Source organism: Euleptes europaea, chromosome 9 (genome assembly GCF_029931775.1).
Source record: "Euleptes europaea isolate rEulEur1 chromosome 9, rEulEur1.hap1, whole genome shotgun sequence".
NCBI lineage: Eukaryota > Metazoa > Chordata > Lepidosauria > Squamata > Sphaerodactylidae > Euleptes > Euleptes europaea.
The window spans coordinates 953,912-972,038 of NC_079320.1; the positions used below are offsets into that span (position 1 = coordinate 953,912).

General features: G+C 49.8%; 1 protein-coding gene across 1 annotated transcript in view; it reads left to right on the plus strand.

Moving 5' to 3' along the window:
• The first annotated feature begins 2,497 nt into the window (after positions 1 to 2,497).
• The window catches only part of EXOC6B (exocyst complex component 6B), a 210,379-nt gene continuing 194,749 nt past the window's right edge, over positions 2,498 to 18,127 (plus strand). The window contains exon 1 of the mRNA XM_056855368.1: positions 2,498 to 2,599. Within this exon, the coding sequence (XP_056711346.1) occupies positions 2,502 to 2,599 (98 nt within the window). The 5' untranslated portion in view covers positions 2,498 to 2,501. The remainder of the gene's footprint in view (positions 2,600 to 18,127) is intronic.

Genomic DNA, 18,127 nt, shown 5'->3' on the forward strand with positions numbered 1-18,127 from the left:
GCTGCATTCCTCTCCCTCTGGACTGCTTTTGTGTGGGATCCAACCAGGACGGGAACAACATGCTGAGCGCACAGAAGAAACCCCTACCTGTGTGTTTCATTAGGACCACACAGGCATCTGCTGGGTCATACAGCAACACATTAGGATGATGCTTAGACTGCCAGACCTGTGGTTTCAGAACCATGATCTGCCAGTCTGATCCATATCCTCCTGTGCATCTCACCCACTTCATTTGTTATTTCTCTGATTCTTGACGCAAACCAGAAAACCATGGATGGCATAGATCAGGAGATGCCTTGATGCCCTTGTTCACATCTTTTAAATCTCTTCACATCTCAGGGTCATGCAAAATCCCTAGGGAGATCTGATGGCAAAGGGCCCCACCATTCAGGTCAGGATAGACCCTTCTAGGATCTCAAGTCCTTTTTCAGCCCTTCGGGGATTCTTATTGTTCAGCAGTTTAAGGAAACCTGGGATTCCTCAGCCATTACAGGTGTTGAGAGACCCAACAAAGCCAAGGAGGTGGCCAGCCCCTGCTAGCTACTCATTCCTTCATTCGGAAAACGCATTTGCTTCCACTCCAGAGATCTGCCGGAGGTGACTTTCCAAGGGAAGAGGGCTGCGTTTCCAGGCTGGCTGGGAAGCAGAAGTGCAACTTATGCTTGTGGTCAGACAAGCCTGTTGTGCTTCCGCCTGCAAGCCCTGGGGCAGAGCACCCGCTTGGAATCTGCTTCCAGGAATCCAGTTTTTGGGCTGCAATTCCAGGCTATTGACAATCTGCCTTCTATTTGTGGCAAAATTGTCCTGGGCCTTCGGAGGACACACTGGCCATGTGGCCAGGCCATTCAGCCACAGAATCAAGGGGGCCCCTCGAGGGAGGTGTTTCATATGTCACCCCCCCATATCAGCGCAGTAACAAAAGCCTTGGAGTACTTTTTATTAGCATAATAAATCAGGATAAATCAACAGGAGCACCTGGTTGGCCACTGTGTGAACACACTGCTGGACTTGATGGGCCTGGGTCTGATCCAGCAGGGCTTTCACAAGCTCACAAGGTTGGAAGAGACCACAAGGGCCATCCAGTCCAACCCCCTGCCATGCAGGATCCCACAATCAAAGCACTTCCCTTATGTTCTTGAAGGAGCCATGTCACTCCTGCCTTTACAACAAGGCACAACTGTGCCTATTCCTTTGCCACACAGTGCTGTGACAGTACCCCAGAGATCTCCTGGTAATAATTGGCTTCCAGACTGCCAGGGAAGGCATTTCTGCCTAGCCACAAGCCTGCTCTGTGCACTGGGTCACTGGGCTAAGAGTCATGGAGTGTCAGAGTGAACGATAAACAATGATAGGAGAAACTGGATAGAACTGAACTGTACTACGCCGCCTCTTTGTCTGTAATGCAATCAGATATGTACAGAATGTTGATATGCCGTCATAACTTGAATTTGGATAAATGTCTCTGCCTCAGTACAATTGAGACTCAGAGACTTTGGCCGGTTAGGGCATCTGGGCCCAGCTGCAAATAAATAAACTGTTTTCTTGATGCCGATCTCGGGTCTCCCTCTCCCCCGCGAACCCCTGCTTGACTGCAACAGTGCAGAGAGAGGTCTCACGGGTAGTGTTGCCAGCTGGGGATTCGGCAATTCCTGGCGATTCTACGGGTAGAGCCTGCAGAGGGCTGGGTTTGACCTCCGTGGGGAAACAGCGCCACAGCGCCCACCTTCCAAAGCGGCCGCTTTCTTCTTCTGGGGAAACGGATCTCTGTCGCCTGGACATCAGCTGCAGTTCTGGGAGAATAATATCCAAGTTTGGAAAAGTATTATTTTGTGCAGAAACAAAAGCACTAATAAGAAATTTATTTTGTGCAAACTGATCTCAATGGTCTTTGTAAATTAGCCACAGTGGTTGCTCTTTTTGACGAACTACCCACCTGGAGGCTGGCAACCCCACTTCACACACACACAAGGGTGTTGTGTGTGTGTTAAGTGCCATCAAGTCGCTTCCGACTCATGGCGACCCTATGAATGAAAGTCCTCCAAAATGTCCTATCTTTGACAGCCTTGCTCAGATCTTGCAAATTGAAGGCTGTGGCTTCCTTGATTGAGGGAAAGGGTGTTACAGACACGAAAAGCTCTGAGCCCCCGCCCCACGAGCCCCCCCCCTCCCACGACCCCCTCCCCGTGCGGCCTCTGCAGCGTGAAGCGCCGACGCCCCCCGCCTCCCTCAGCGTCAGAGCCTCGCCCCTTCCTCCCTCAGCGCTTCCGGCCGTGACCGGAACCGGCCTCCTCCTGGCCCGGAGGGGGAGCCGCCATAGAGGTGGCGCGGCCTAGAGGGGCCGTCGAGGAGCAAGGCCGGAGGACTCCGTTTCCCGGCGGGCCGAGCGGCGCCGTTGCCATTGCTACGGCGGGAGGGTTGGGCGTGGCGTGGCGTGGCGTGGCGGGGGAGAGGGGCGTGGCGTGGCGCGGCGCGCTCGTGTGTGGCCGGGCTCGGCCGGGGCGATGGCGGAGCCGGAGGGCCTGGAGACGGCGTCCGAGCACGAGCGCATCCTGCGCGAGGTCGACAGCACCGACACGGCCTGCATCGGGCCCACCCTCCGGTGAGGGCCGCCCGTTGCCATGGCGACGCCGGCGCCGGGCCGGGGAGGCCGGGGAAATGGGGGGGGGGGAGAGCAGGAGGGCCAGCGGCCAGAGCACGGGGGGGGAGGGGGGGAGCGGCCTGTCTCCGAGGCGGCCTCCTAGCAGTGGGGTCCAGAGGTGGACTGCCTCTGCACAAGGAGGTTCCCTTGGGCCATTGCGGCTTGTCGCCATCCTGGGACCACCCAGTTCCCTTTGCGAGCCGCGCACCGGGCTCGGCTCAGTTCCTCGTGTCCGCTCTGCGTCGGCTGCCATCCAGCTTTGCTGGGTACCCCCCCCCCCATTCTGGCCTTTGACCACAACAAGCCCCCTTTCTCCACCCCATGCGTCATCTTATAAACTTGCATTGTGGCACATGGACACGGATGAAGCTGCCTTGGTACTGGACCAGACCCTCGGTCCATCAAGGTCAGCGTTGTCTGAGTGGAGGAAGGGCCGTAGCTCAGTGGCAGGGCAGCTGCTTGGCAGGCAGAAGGTCCCAGGTTCAATCCCCGCCACCTCCAGTTAAAGCAGTGGTTCCCAACCTTTTTTTGACCAGGGGCCACTAGGACTTTTTTGTTCGGTGCAGGGACCCCAAGGTTCAAAATAAAAATCCCGAGAATTTGAAAATAAACTTTAATCATAACTGTTAGTTAAACATTAAACTTAGAATAATATTTGAATATATATTTTTATAATAGAGAACTTTTAATTGAAAATATTAATTTATTATGGGTTTATAACTTTGTTTCGCGGACCTTAATTTAGTTCTCGCGGGCCCCTGGGGGTCCACGGACCCCCGGTTGGGAACCAGTGAGTTAAAGGGACCAGGCAGGTAGGTGATGAGAAAGACCTCTTTCTGCCTGAGACCCTGGAGAGCCGCTGCCAGTCTGAGTAGACAAGACTGACTTTGGCTGTTACCGCACTAGGTATTCCCAGCGATGTATTAAGAGTTTGAAACTGTTATAAAAAATACTGTTCACCCTTTGTTTGGCCCCTTTAGTTGTAAAGACGTCTTCCAACCATTTTTTAACCGTGGCATCCAAAAACCCTTTTAAAGCGATGTTTTTTTATAACATTTCCAAACTCTTGATACATCGCTGGGAATACCTAGTGTGGTAACAGCCTTTGATAGACTGAGGGTCTGATTCAGGATAAGGCAGCTTCATGTGTTCATGTGTGTCTCCTCTGACTGGCAGCCGCTCCCCAGGGCCCCAGGCAGAGAAGGGTCTTTTCTGTCACTCACGACCTGATCTTTCAGCTGGAGATGCTGCCGGGGATTGAACCAGGGGTCTTCTGCGTGCCAAGCCAATGCTTGGCCACTGTGCCATGGCCCCTCCCACACACAATACACTGTCACTTTCGTTGCGGCCGATGAACTACCGAGTGAACACACGTGAAGCTGCCTGATACTGAATCAGACGGTTAGTCCATCAAGGTCGGTCTTGTCATCCCGGACTGGCAGCAGCTCTCCAGGGTCTCAGGCAGAGAAAGATCTATTTTTCTAGACTGAACAATCCCAGGCTCTCCAGCTGTTTCTAACAGCAAAGGTGCTCTAACCCCGTTATTATCTTGGTTCCCTTTCAGTGCATTCCTAAGAACACTTTCCTGGAAGTAAAGCCTATTGAATAGATTTCAGCAGGATTCTGTGTTGATGTGCATAAATTTGCTGTCCTCTTTTTCTGCACTTTCCCCAGTGGCCTGAAACTTGTTTATTAATTACTGAAACATCTCAGTTACTAAACTTCTGAAGACGGCAATACAACATCAACTAAAACAGAGATCAACACGTGAATTTAGCCCCTTTTGTAAACACTACAACTGCAGGCCAAGCTCTCACAGTGGGCTGTATCCCACTGCTGTTCTGGCAAATGGAAGCAGCTCCCTCCTTGCCTCCCCCTTCCCAGTTCCTGTGACACCTCCCCCCAGTTTTTATTGGGACAAGATGGTCTTCAACTGCTCCTCGAGGGGGTCTTATGACTCACTTCTGGGAGATTGTTCTGTAGCTTTGGTACCACCACGAAAAAGACCCTGTCAGATTGCCAGCCAGTGCACCTCAGATGGTGGGGTCTGTGGAGCAAGGCTTCTGAAGATGACCTCAGACTACAGGGAGGCTCATATGGGAGACTGCAGTTCTTAGAGCCTCCTGGCCCCACACAATCAAACCTTTCTGGGAGCTAAGGTGGAACATTCAAAACTGAAGTTAAATAAGTTCCAGGCAGCTGATCCTTGCTGCTGTTATCCTGGTCCAAAACAGTACAACTCTTTTTTTTTGTTCACGGTGATATTTTGGTAATTTTCTTCTGCCACAGGTACCGAAAATGTGCACCCTGATGTCACTTGCGCAATATGGGTTTTGCACGGGGGGGTCTCTTTCTTCGCACAGTGCATCACTAAGTACGACCTGGGGAGCCTTGAGGCTGCTTTGGGAAGTCAGCTGGGATGGCTTCCTTGTCTCTTCACAGTGACCAGAACACAATAAATGGAAAGCCAAGAGGGGACTCCCAGGGAACACCGAAAGTCCCCGAGGCTCACCATTTCATCAGGGTCGAAGGCTGTTGCAAAGAAACAAAACGGGAGAGGAAATCTGAAGGTGGGAGTGATGGGTGGGCCGGGCTCGCTTTGAGGAGAAGGTGCAAAAGATGGTAGCCTAACAAGGAGAGTGTGTGGAAGGAGAAAATAAAGGCCTGAGTGAGGAATTGCCCAGGCAGGTGTGAATCAGGCAGTAGTGCTGGCGAAGAAATGGCACATCAGAACAGTGGAAATGGGAGATGTTGGGATTGGTTGAGGTGCTCTTCAGTGGGATACTTCTTTCTTGATGAACACCGGAGGATGGCAGACTCAAAGTCCTGAAGGGGGCCGTGCTCTTCACCTGCTTCCCACCTTCGCTGCTTCCCTTTGGAGCCGCTGCAAAGTGTGCTTGGCTCTGGCCACACATTTTGTCTGAGCTCTGTGCAAGGCCCCTTTCCGTGGCATTTCTCCTGATTCCCGGTCACCCCCTTGGGTGTTTCTGACCGTTTCCACTGCAGGAAGAGTGAGTGAGAGCCAGTGCAGACTTCTGGCGAGAACGTGGCAGCCGCTTTCTTGGGCCTTTGCTCTCTGTCACCTCTGTGCCGGTGGCATTTGGAAGGCCTGAGCTATAGGGTCCTGCCTCCCTTCAGAGGGTGGCTGTGTGATTATTTTGAGTTGCGTGGGGAAGTGCTTGCCTCTCAAGTCTGACGGCCACCTCCCTCCCCCCCAAGTATTTATATAATGTGTTTGTTCCTGTTCTTTGATAACGGTAGAGAGCTTTGATTTTGGATCAGGTGCCAGGAGTCGTGTGTCCTGTTAGGAGGCCGCTTTGGGAGTCATTTTGTGATGCTGATTTCAAGGCTGCAGTTGTGGGTCGAGTTACCAGGCCAGTGGGGATGGGAGCTGATGCTTCTTGCTGTGTTAATGGGGCCTTTGTTCTCTTGAGCATTTCCCCAGTGCTTCTTGTGATGCTCCCCTTCAGATGGAGTGGCGCTTCCCCTGCAGAGGACAGCTGCCAGCTCCTCTCTCCTGTTCCGGGGAGTTAACAAAAGCACAGCCGGGAATGCGGCCATTACGTCTCCTCACACCTGCACTGTTCGGAATTTCAGTAGCGGTCGCCACACCTGCCACCTGGGAAGAGTGATCTGATGCTTTGTGTTATATTTCACTACTTGCTGCTAGTTGTCCTAAATGATTTTAGTTGGCGACATCTGTATTTGGGGAGGTGGGGCGAGTCCTACTCACCTGCTCATCTTGGTGCCAAAAACTGGCCCCCGGGAAATAGGAACAACTTGGGCTGCATCCCAGAGCAGAGCTTGCAGAGTGGGACTTTTTCTGCACCACCCTGTGAAATTCTGCTGCTGGAGAGTAGAGGACCCTCGCACACGTGTGTGTGTGTGTGTGTGTGTGTGTGAGAGAGAGAGAGAGTGGGCAGTGAAGTGGCAAAAATCAGCCCCTCCTTCTGGCACAGAATGTGTCGTTCCACTGTTACAAATGCTGTCATGTCGGGTGGGGGGGCAGCATCTTTGCATCCAGCCTTTTGCTTTCATGTACGGCACTTCAGACTTTTTGTTTTGTTTCAGCCTGATTCCTTGCTCTGAGCTCCGTTTTGTAATTCAAGCCAGTCCTGGTCTGCAGGCAAGTCTGTGGTGTGATGCTCAAAGAAGTGCGGTGGGTTCGGGAGGATGGCGCACTTTGGCATCCCTTTTCTGCTGGATGATGTGCTTGTGCACATGGAGAGTCTGATCTGGAAAATCGGGTTTGATTCCCCACTCCTCAGTATGAGCAGCGGAGGCTAATCTGGTAAACTGGATTTCTTTCCCCGCTGCTACACATGAAGCCAGCTGGGTGACCTTGGGCTAGTCACAGCTCTCTTAGAGCTCTCTCAGCCCCATATACCTCATAGGGTGTCTAATGTAGGGAGAGAAAGGGAAGGAGATTGTAAGCCAGTTTGATTCTTCCTTAAGTGGCAGAGAAAGTCGGCTTATAAAAACCAACTCTTCTTCTTTTTCTCAAAGCTGGGTAAATTCAGGGACTTCAGCGTTCCTCTGCATGGAACCTGGGAATCCTGAGGAAGGGAGTGGCTGAAATGGGTGAAAGGGCAGCTTTGGCTGTTGGGTGAAGGCGAGGAGCACCATTTCCCCTTCAGCCCCACCACTGACTCTTCTGCATCTCTGTTGCCCTGTCAGTCCCATTGCTGTCCTTCTTGGTTGACCAGTTGGCTGCCTTGCCAACGACTGCATTGCAAGCCTACAAAAAATTGCCTTCTTCCTTTTACATGCCTGCAAATCACAAGGCAGTGCATGGCATTGGCACAAAAGGAAGGGCTGCCCTGCTGGTGGCGGGGATCCACATGCCCTGCTCTTGGGAACTGGCACAGAAGCTGCCCAGCTAGGAGTGTGAATTGATAAGAAACAAGGGCCACCTTTCAGGCTCCCGGCAGGCCTCCCAGGCAGTCGATAACCCAAAGAATACTGAGAGATAAGAAAATAGAGAGTATACGGTTGAAGTAAAAGGAAAGGACCTGCTGTCTGCTGGGAAGTTTGTGGGGGGAGGGGCACAGGTGTCATTTGACTGTTGGTTTCTTGAATGTTATCTGCTCGTGGGATATTGTGGCATACCGAGTATGGTACATAAATGACCATAATACGTTGGGAGTCTTTCTTTTTGAAAAGATGTCGCTTTCAACACCTTGCCCACAAATTAGTCCCTGCCCCTGATGTCTTGACTTGGCCCACCAGGAGCCCCTAACTTTGTGAAATGGTGGGCCTGAACAGTGGCACAACTGAGGACTGTTATACAGGCTTGGACGTGAATGTCAGGTTTATATTTATTGACAGTGTTCATAATCTCTGTATTTCTGTGTGTTGTTTATTCCTCCTTCCTTATCCTCCGAGGACCTCAGAGCAGCATCTGACTCTCAACTGCAGAGCCACCTGCTTCGTACGCTGAAGGTCCCAATTTCCCTCTCTGGCGTCTCCGGTTAAAATGGTCTTGGGTAGCCCCACAGCTGTTCAGACGGAGGCTTTGGAGAGCCATGGAAGCAGATGGCCCTGGGCGAGAGAGTCTCTTGGTCTGCTGTGGCGTGGAGCTGCTTCATATGCAGACAATTCTTCTTTTCCATATGGTGGTGTGGTGGAAAGTTGAGCCTGGATTCTGAAGGGTAGAAGGGGCTGTGTATGTCTTGGACGGGGCATGAAAAAATTACAGGCATTGCTACTGGGTTTCAGACAAATGAGAAGGCTTTACACAAAATCTTCCCTTTGGGATTTGATGCCTGCCTGTTTCTGTCGGGAGGAAATTGTCAGCTCGTTATGGGATTCATGCTTATGTGTGGTCCACTTGGGAATCCTGGCTGTGCCAGAGTTCATTTATTTTCCTGTTGAAGTATGTGGCCCCGAGGGAAGCACTATCCTTGTTGTGCATTAAATGGGAAGTCCCAGGGCTTAGGAGAATCCCTGGTTTTGTACAGAACTGGGATTTTTTGCATTAACTGGTAACTCCTCTGTTAAGATGAAGAACTGGAAAGTCGCATATAAGTGCGACTGCATATATACACGCTGCATATAAGTGTACATACAGTGTCCGTGTATTGGGCAAAAGCTATAAATAAAAAAATTAAGACAGTTATGATCAGCAGAAGACAAACAGCATTCCTATGCTATGTCTCATTGAGGGAGGAGCCTCAGCTTCTCATCTGAACATGGGAATGGTGGTTATCGACTGGAAAACTTTGTGTGCATGAATGAGCCAAGCTTTGCAAAGCACTTTGTGGTATTAGATGTAGGAATGTGATTACAACTTTGCAAAAATCCTGGCTTTGCTGCAGGGCTGCAGGTAGCAGTTTGCCTCTCAGTGTCTTGTGGAAGGTTCTCTGGTGTCCTACCTTGTGGCTGAACAGGGGCAGGAAGTGTGACTTTTTAGAGCCAGGCTACTTGAGAGGATGAGCTCAGACATGGCCTGGCTCCTTAGTCCAAGAGCCATCTGCCCAGGTAGCTGCGGGGACCTGTTTTCGAGTTACAGAAGGGAATGGGAAAGCAGCTTTCGAATCGTGCTGGGTTTGGCACAGCTGGAAGCTCTGATGACAGGGCAGGTTGCTCTGCTCTGCTGGGGGGCACTGTGCACCGGGCCTTTTTGAATCTGTCTCCCGCTCTGGAAAGGATGGTTTTATATGTACAGCATTGCACTTGAAGCTCTGGGAAATGGGGCTGCGTTGGAAAGGGCCCCTCAAGGGATGATGTCATCAGAAAGGCCATCAGCTCAATGAGGGTGACTCACTTTGTGGGAAGACTGACACCTCTGGGACCACAACGGGCTTCCTGGCATGTCTCTAACTCATACAACCCAGACAGGCAGCTGGGGAGCATAGCTGGAGCTCTGCTTGCTGGAGGCAGAGAGAGTCGGGGCTGGGAGGAGCTGCCATTCCCTGCAGTGCAAACAAGACTGGCCTGTGGGGTTGCTTGCAGGTTGCTTGCATTTCTTATGAGTGGCCCGTGTGCCCGTGCAAACACGTCTTCAGCCAAAGCAGCTGCTGGCGCTGAGATATCGAGTGTATTTTTATCCCACTCTTCCGTCAAAGAGCTTGACTTGAATGGACAGTTCTCACAATGGCGGGATGTGAGCGGTGGGGTGCCTCAGGGATCTGTGTTGGGACCGGTGCTTTTCAACCTGTTCATCAATGACCTGGAGTTGGGGTTAAACAGTGAAGTAGCCAAGTTTGCAGATTACACCAAATTATTTAGGGTGGTTAAAACAAAATCGGACTGTGAAGAACTCCAGAAGGATCTCTACATACTGGAAGAATGGGCATTAAAATGGCAAATTAGATTCAATGTGAGTAAGTGTAAAGTGATGCATATTGGGGCAAAAAATCCCAACCACATATACACTGATGGGATCTGTGCTGGCAGCGACAGACCAAGAAAGGGATCTTGGGGTGGTAGTGGATAGCTCAGTGAAGATGTCAACCCAGTGTGCGGCTGCTGTAAAAAAGGCAAATTCCATGCTGGCCATAATTAGACAAGGAATCGAGAATAAAACTGCTGATATCATACTGCCCTTGTACAAACCTATGGTGAGACCACACTTGGAATACTGTGTACAGTTCTGGTCACCATACCTAAAAAAGGATATTACAGAGCTTGAGAAGGTGCAGAAAAGAGCAACCAAAAGGATTTGGGGACTAGAGCAACTGTCCTATGGGGAGCAGTTAAGACGCTTAGGGCTGTTTAGCTTGGAAAGAAGGCAGCTAAGGGGAGACATGATAGAGGTCTATAAAATTATGCATGGTTTGAAGTTTTTCTCCCTCTCCCTTAATACTAGAACATGGGGTCATCTGCTGAAGCTGGAGGGTGACAGATTCAAAACAGATAAAAGGAAGTATTTTTTCACACAACGCATAGTTAAATTGTGAAACTCCCTGCCCCAGGATGTGGTGATGGCTGCAAGCTTGGAGGGCTTTAAGAGGGGAGTGGACATATTCATGGAGGAAAGGGGTATTCATGGCTACTAGTTAGAACGGATACTAGTCATTACGCATACCAGTTCTCTCTAGTATCAGAGATGACTATTATATAGGGTGCGGTGGAACACAGGCAGGATGGTGCTGCTGCACTCGTCTTGTTTGTGGCTTCCTAGAGGCCCCTGGTTGGCCACTGTGTGAACAGACTGCTGGACTTGATGGGCCTGGGTCTGATCCAGCAGGGCCTTTCTTATGACTGCGGGGAATTGGATGGTCCATTTTCTGCCAGGGGAAACCAGGTGCCTTGCTTGGCTTTCTAAACAGAGTTGTGCCCTTTTAAGCCCACTGACTTCAGTGGACTTAGAAGGTGACAACTTTGTGTAGGATTGCTCTATTAGTTTGCTAGGGTTTGGTGTTGTTCCCTCTGGTGGCAATTTGACTGCAGTTATCTGCCCCGGGAACATCCAGGTTAGATGATTGCAGCATGTGTTACGTGGGCTGCCTTTGAGAAAGGAAGTGGCTGGTTAGCTGGGTCTCACCAGAGTGAAGGCATTCCATCCAGCTCCCAGCCAGGGTGCAATTCAAAGTGCTGGTTTTTGCCTGGACCTCTCCCTCCCTTTTGCCATCAAGTTCACACAAAGTTTCAAAGTCCAGAAGGCAGGTATTCTGGTCACGCGAGGGCCAACCTGATCCAGAAGTGTCAAAGACAGGATCAAAACAAACAAAATGGAATTTGAATGGTATGAAAAATGCAGTCAAAGCCATACCTGCAATGACCATTGCAAAGGACTGCAGTCTTACTCCTTTATAATGATTCCCTTCTGGACAATTCTAATCCTTTTATAAAAATGCCCTCCTGAGGATTTCTGTTTTGCACGTTGTGTGGAATGATAAAAGTGTGTGGTCTTTCCTGACCTTCTCAGGCATGCCATCCCACAAGGTGGGAGCCACTACAGAATGGACATATACAAGCAGTGGCCAATCTTCCCCATTTGCAGGGTGGCGCCTTCAGAAGGCCTGGCTCAGATGAGAGAAGCTGTCATGGTTCATAGCAAGAGAGGCGGTCCTGCAGACAGCCAAGGCCATGAAGGGCTTTTCAAGCAGTACCGAGGTTAACCTGGTAAGTGCTAGATGCCCAAGAGAATATGTGCAGCATAGGGGAAGACATGCACACACCTCGTAGCTCCCGACAGCAACTGGGCTGTGATATTCTGTGCCTACTGGAGTTTCCAAGTTCCGTTCAAGGGCAGACCAAGGTAAAGTGCATTACAGTAGTCTAGCCTTGAGGTAGCTATAGCAGGGATCCATGAGGCCAAATCAGCCGAGTCATGGTAGGGGGCCATCGTCCAGGCTAAATGAAGACAGAAGAAAGCCTCGATTGCAGCTACGATAATTTGCTTCTCCAGTAGTAATGCTGGATCCAGGATAACCCGTAACTCTTAACTGAAGCTGTGAGTGTCAGCTGGACCCCTTCAGAAGTGAGAAACAAAATGTCCTTAAAGCCCTTCGTGTTCCCAGCCAGCCTTACCTCTGTCTGGTCAGGATTCATTTTCAACCTGTTCACCTTTCACCATTTAACCACAGCAGTCAGGCAGTGGCTGAAGACTTCTACCACATCTCACCAGGCAATTTGGTTACAGAAATATAGACCTGGGAGTCATCAGCCTATTGATGAAAGCCAACACAAACTGACAAATGATTTCTCCTAAGGGCTCTACGTAGAGCATGGAAGACAGGACTGCCCCTTGTGGAGCCCTACAAGATTAGCCCCACTCTGGTGACACTGGGTCTCCCGCAACAACCCTCTGAGACCTTCTCAGCAGGGATACTCTCAGTTTTGATGGTGGAAAGCTAGGGCAATTATGCTTCTAAATTCCATCAGTATGCCAAATAGTACCATTTTATGTGCTAAGGAAGTTATAAATTTTAATTTTTAAAAACAATTTCTAAGCTGCCTTTCCACCCAACTTAAGTTTCCTAAGGGAACAAATAACACAACATTAAATTTTCCGCTTGGCGTTTTGGGCCCTGTAGCAGGCAAGCTCAGGTGCAGGACTAGGCTGACCGGCTTTGCTGCCTTCTCCTCTTCCCAGGAACTGGGTAGATTGGGGTTTCCTCAGAGGTTCCGTGCTGTCCCTTGCCCCTGCATTAAACTGGGATGTGGTAGTTTTATTTCATGATGACTAGGTCTGTCTTAACAGAGCCCAGGACTCTGTTTCCATGACGTGTTAACTGGTGTTTAATCTCCTGAGGTAGATTTGAATTTTACAGAATTGCCTTGATACTGCGCTTTGTTTTCATACCTGTTTTATAAATGTTGTTGGCATAGGGAGGATCCAGTCCTTGCATCGGTTGAAGTCCACGCAGAGTTTCTGATGGAATACAACCTTGTTAGTGTTTAAGGTGGCACAAGGGCCAGGCTCCTGCTTATCCCCCTTTCCCCTCCAGTGCCCCTCCAGTCCCCTTGTGTGCATTTGGCCTACTCTACCACAAGATCTTCAAGTTGTGGCCATTGCTGTCCCATGGGAAAGGGTGTGCCTATGTTCATGGGGCAGGGGAACGGCTGTGGTCTTGCGAAGCAGGGAAAGCCTGTTTTGGACTTGAGTGGGTGGCGAGCAAAGGACACAAACGAAAGTCTTTCCCCCTCCCTTGATTAGTATTGGGTGGGGTGGGGTGGAGGCACACCTGCCCAAGCTTGAGCCTGGCAAGGGGCATGTCACTCAGAGAGGCATTTGGCATCCCGCAGACTGCAAAAGCTGGAAATGCCAGCGGCAAGTCTTGGCCTGCTTTGATTCCCCCCGGGTGGTATCAGGGCAGGGAAAAGTCCTTGTCAGAAGTAGGCTCGGTCTGCCACATTGAATGAATCGATCACACTCCATCAGCTGACACAGCTCTGCACTGAAATGGATTTGACTGAGACTCGTGTACTTTCCCTGACCATGGTACAGCTCGGACTGTTTCATTTGATTCATCCATCTACTTATAGCTTGCTTTTCTTGCTGAGACTCAAGGCAAGTTACAAAATATAAAACCGTGCATCCAGGCAGCCTAAGGCAACCCCTGAACAATGCAATAGGAATACAGAATTAGAAAACAATGCAAACAAACTCTATCTAAGGCACAACTTACCATAAATAGTGCCAGTCCTGAGGGCAGACCCATGTGGGGTGCCTTACAGTAGTTCTCAAGGAAGTCACAGCACGCCAGATCAGCCTAGTCAAGGTAGGGGGTCACCTTCTGGCTAAATGGAGCTGGAAGAATGTCTTTTATATTTTTCACTGCATTTGCTTAGAATTTTAGCATCATAGAGTTGGAAGGGCCATACAGGCCATCTAGTCCAACCCTGTCATGGTCCCCCAGCATACACACACCAAATAGTTTCAAACCTCACAGATCAAGTCCAACGGTACTCCAAAAACCAAGTCCAGGGGTTCAAGCTGAGGTCCAGATAGAGCAACCAGTTCACAGCAAGGTCAGGGGTAAATAGACATGTTGCTTCCACACAGCTATGCCCTTTCCAGCTGCTTATAAACAGGATGCCACTCAAGCAGCCTGTAATGCCATGCACCTGCCAGCCCCCTCAGACCTGCTCCTGCGAACACTCATCCCCGCTGTCGGTGCTGGGTCAGTACCGAGCTGCCAGTTGGGCACTTCACCACCTGTCCTGTAAGGTCCTGCGTGTTAGCCTCCGCCACTGTTGCTGAGGCTCTGGTGATGTGGGGGGGGGGGGTTGAGCAGACAGGCAGCTGGCTTTCCACAGCCAGCTTAGCGCTGGAGGGCTCAGGGGTTGCTGCGCTGGTTCCTGTCTGTGGGTTTGGATCTGGCCCCGCATGGGCTGCTTCTTCCCTCCAGCTTCAGCAGATGACCCCGTGTTCTAGTATTAAGGGAGAAAAACTTCAAACCATGCATAATTTTATAGACCTCTATCATGTCTCCCCTTAGCCGCCTTCTATCTTCCGGTGGGTCCAGTAAAACTCCATGGCTCTTAACTGAGTCGTCAGGTGACAATTGGACCCCTTCAAAAGTGGGAGGCCCCAGGTCCTTCAAGACTTCAGTCTTCCCAACTAGCATCACCTGCGTTTCATTCAGATCCAGTTTCCCTTTTTTCACCAGCATATTGATGAATTTCAATTACCTGGTGCAAAACATTTGCATAAAGAACCGTTCCTTCCTTGAAGGCAGGTGGAGGCAGGAGTGGAGAATGTTTGTATTCAGAGGGAAGGTAGGACTCCTGTTGGCTGTCTGGGCCAGATCAGAAGGCCCTATTCTTATACATCCTGTGTTTTTATAGACTTAGTGGGCTGTTATCTCTCCTTCCCCCACCACCTTTGTGTGTTTCTGTATAGGAAACAGAGGGTTCCCCCCTTTCTGAGTTTGTTTCAAAGGAAAGGCTCGTAAAGGTTCTGACTGAGTACCCAGTCTTGTCTAATGCAAGGGGTATCTGCCTGTCTGTCTACCAGATGATAATGTTGAGGGTTCCAAGATGAATGTAGTGGGTAAGTTGGCTAGGGAGCCTCTGACGCGTGTCTTTTGGAGTTTCTTGCAATTCTCCCAGTAACCTAGTACAGGTTTAAAGGCACTTGTGGGAACTGCTTTCACTGTAAGCAGCCATGATCTCTGTTTCCTGTGCTCTTCCTCTGTGCTAGGCTTCCCAAACTATGTATGGACCCCCCCCCCCCGGCCCCCGAATTTTGTCATATTAGTGGCCTCTGAACATGTAGCAGTGATGTCTTCAGCCGCTTGAAAGGCCCTCTCCTCTGAGCCTTAAAATTCTCCACAGAAGGTCTGAGCTGCTTCTGGTCCCAGCTTCCCAACTCTTAGCCATAACTGTTTTAACTCACTTCCAAAGGACAACATTCCTCTCTGTGCTTGCTGGAACCGGGTGGGAGGGGATGTGCAAGCAATCCACCACTGTGGGCAGTTGGTGGTGCACAGTGGGCAGTTGGTGGTGCTGAGCATAGGCCGATGTCCCCAGAAAGAGGCCTGATTTCTGTGAAAAATTGAGAATCTGATAAGTACGCTTGGTGGGGCAAGATTCCAGGACTAGGTTGGTGAAAGTGCAAAATGTGGGTGAGGGGAATAATGCCCCCCTCCCAAGCCTCTGCCTGTTCCTCTGCACAGCTTCTGGATTTCCAGGGTGGTGGCTGCCTTCATCTTCCTTTGCCCGGAGAAAGGCTGCTTCCTCTGGGTCTGGTGTATGCCGCTGTATGTCCTGCCCTTGCTCATGTCTGAGAGGCCTTGATGAGAAAAGACTTGCCACCCCATGTCTGCCCTCAGGAGAGGGCTAGATGCCCCTGCTTGGACCTGGCATCTCCTGCTCAACGTGCCAGTCTCCAAGGAGAGGGCAACAGGGTTTCTGGTGTGCTGTAATCACCAAGCCACTGTCCAGAGGGGTGGGGGGGGGGCAAGGACATCTTTTGATGAAGGTACTGTACACCTAGGCTCAATATTTAGTCCCCCTGCACAGTCCCTAGAGCATGAGGCAAACTCCTTCGCTATTGGTGTAAATGCGGCAACAAGAACTTGGAATGGTTGCCCTCGTTTTATATGTATGCTCTGGGTTGAAAGATAAATGTGGGAGAACTGCCCAGAGTCCTGAGACTGAATTAGCAGGGATTTTTTGTCTATTTCTAAGCTGATTCCAAAAGCGGAAGAGGTTGCAAATGAACGCTGTGGGTCCGTATCCCTCCACAATCTCCAGATGCTGCTTCTGTGCCCTGGATTTTGGGAGAGAACTGGGCTTTTGCTGCCACCTAGCGGGAAATGTCTGTATGTGCTGTCTTACAAGCCAGCCCTATAGAAATGTCACACATATGCCGGCAAAACCATCCATTCTCGAAGATGGTATCAAGTAGCGATCCAGCGTGGTGTAGTGACTAGGAGCAGTGGACTCTAATTTGGAGAACCTTGTCTGATTCCCCGCTCCTCCACATGAAGCCTGCTGGGTGTCCTTGGGCTAGTCACAGTTCTCTCAGTTCCATGCAGATGATGCTGTGCTGATTTCAAGATCTCGTGTGGGTTTAAGATATTTACTAAATGTGTTTGCATTGTATTGCGCTCAAGGGTCCTTAGATATAAATTACCAAAAGACTAAGATCCATCTTTCATGGAATACAGATGGTCATTTAATTGAGCAGGCTAATAAATGTTGCTATCTGGGCGTTCTCTTGCAACATGTCCTGGACAGGCCATGTGATCGCTGCCACGAAGACAGCATCTGTACACTCAGCAGCCCTCCTGAGATTCTTTCGGACCTCAGAAGACAATTATGTACCTGCTGCCATCCAGGTGTTTGAGGCTAAGGTAGCCCCGTCATTATTATTTGGTGTACCTCTGGCTACGTGCCAACGATAATGAGAAATCTGATTCCTGCTTAATTTCTTTCTTACATTTGGAGCCAGACTGATGAATACAGGAGGAGTGTGTGTGTGTGTGTGTGCGCCGTTCCTCCGGGACACTCCTGATTTAGCTCCGTGTTGGTTACATCCTTGGTGGGCACAGCATAAGAACATAAGAAAAGCCCTGCTGGATCAGACCAAGGCCCATCAAATCCAGCAGTCCGTTCACACGGTGGCCAACCAGGTGCCTCTAGGAAGCCCCCAAACAAGACGACTGCAGCAGCACCATCCTGCCTGCAGGGCACAACCTCTGAGTCTTTCATGCTCAGGCAATCTAGTTAAGTTGTACAGACCCCTTACTTTATTCATCCGGTCCCTTTTTGTGAGGGAGGTGTTTGACTTCCAGTGTTTAGCAAGCACCAGCCTTACAACTGCAGGAACATTTAAAATCAGTAATCCTTCAGGGACTATACTCACATAGTTTTAACAGCATCGTTTCAGTTTCTTAGAGTAGCTGTGTTGGCATATTTATAGAATTTAAAAGTAAAAAGGCTTTAGTTTTCTGCAAACAAAATTGCAAATATACTCAGCACTAAAGCGAATGAGAGAGCTGCAAACTGCTATATTTTATGCTATCTTAGTTCAGTCATTCCAAAAGAACAAAAATAGATTTCATAGGGGCTTTTTTCAGGCTACCCAAATTTCTATCTGATTTTTTCCGCAAAAGTCTTCAGACTACAATTTTGAGTGATTAAACCCTTGTCTTAAAAAACATTTATCACATTTCAAAATGAAAAATATTTATTGGGAGTTATTTTTAGTTGTCCCAAGTTTTTTTTCTCCTATTGGAAGAACTGAAACAAAAGTCCTGGGGAGGGGGATATGTGTGTGGAAAAATAATGCCTTTCCTGAGATTTCCCATGTTTTTCCTTTTCCATTACACGCCCAGATCCATCCCCTTTCTTGGATGATTGTAGAGATGCACACCTCTTTTTCCTGAGTGTCTCCAGTGCACTGGAGCTTGTGTGCATACAGGACACCCGCCAAGCTGCACACGGGAGACAAATGCATGACTTTGATGGACCAAGGGTCTGATTCAGTGTGTTCATGGAAGGGGGCCCTGACTTAAAAATCAAAAGCAGCTGGGTGGGGGGACTTCTCCTTGGGGGAGAAGATATTTTTCACAGATTTTTCTCCCAAGT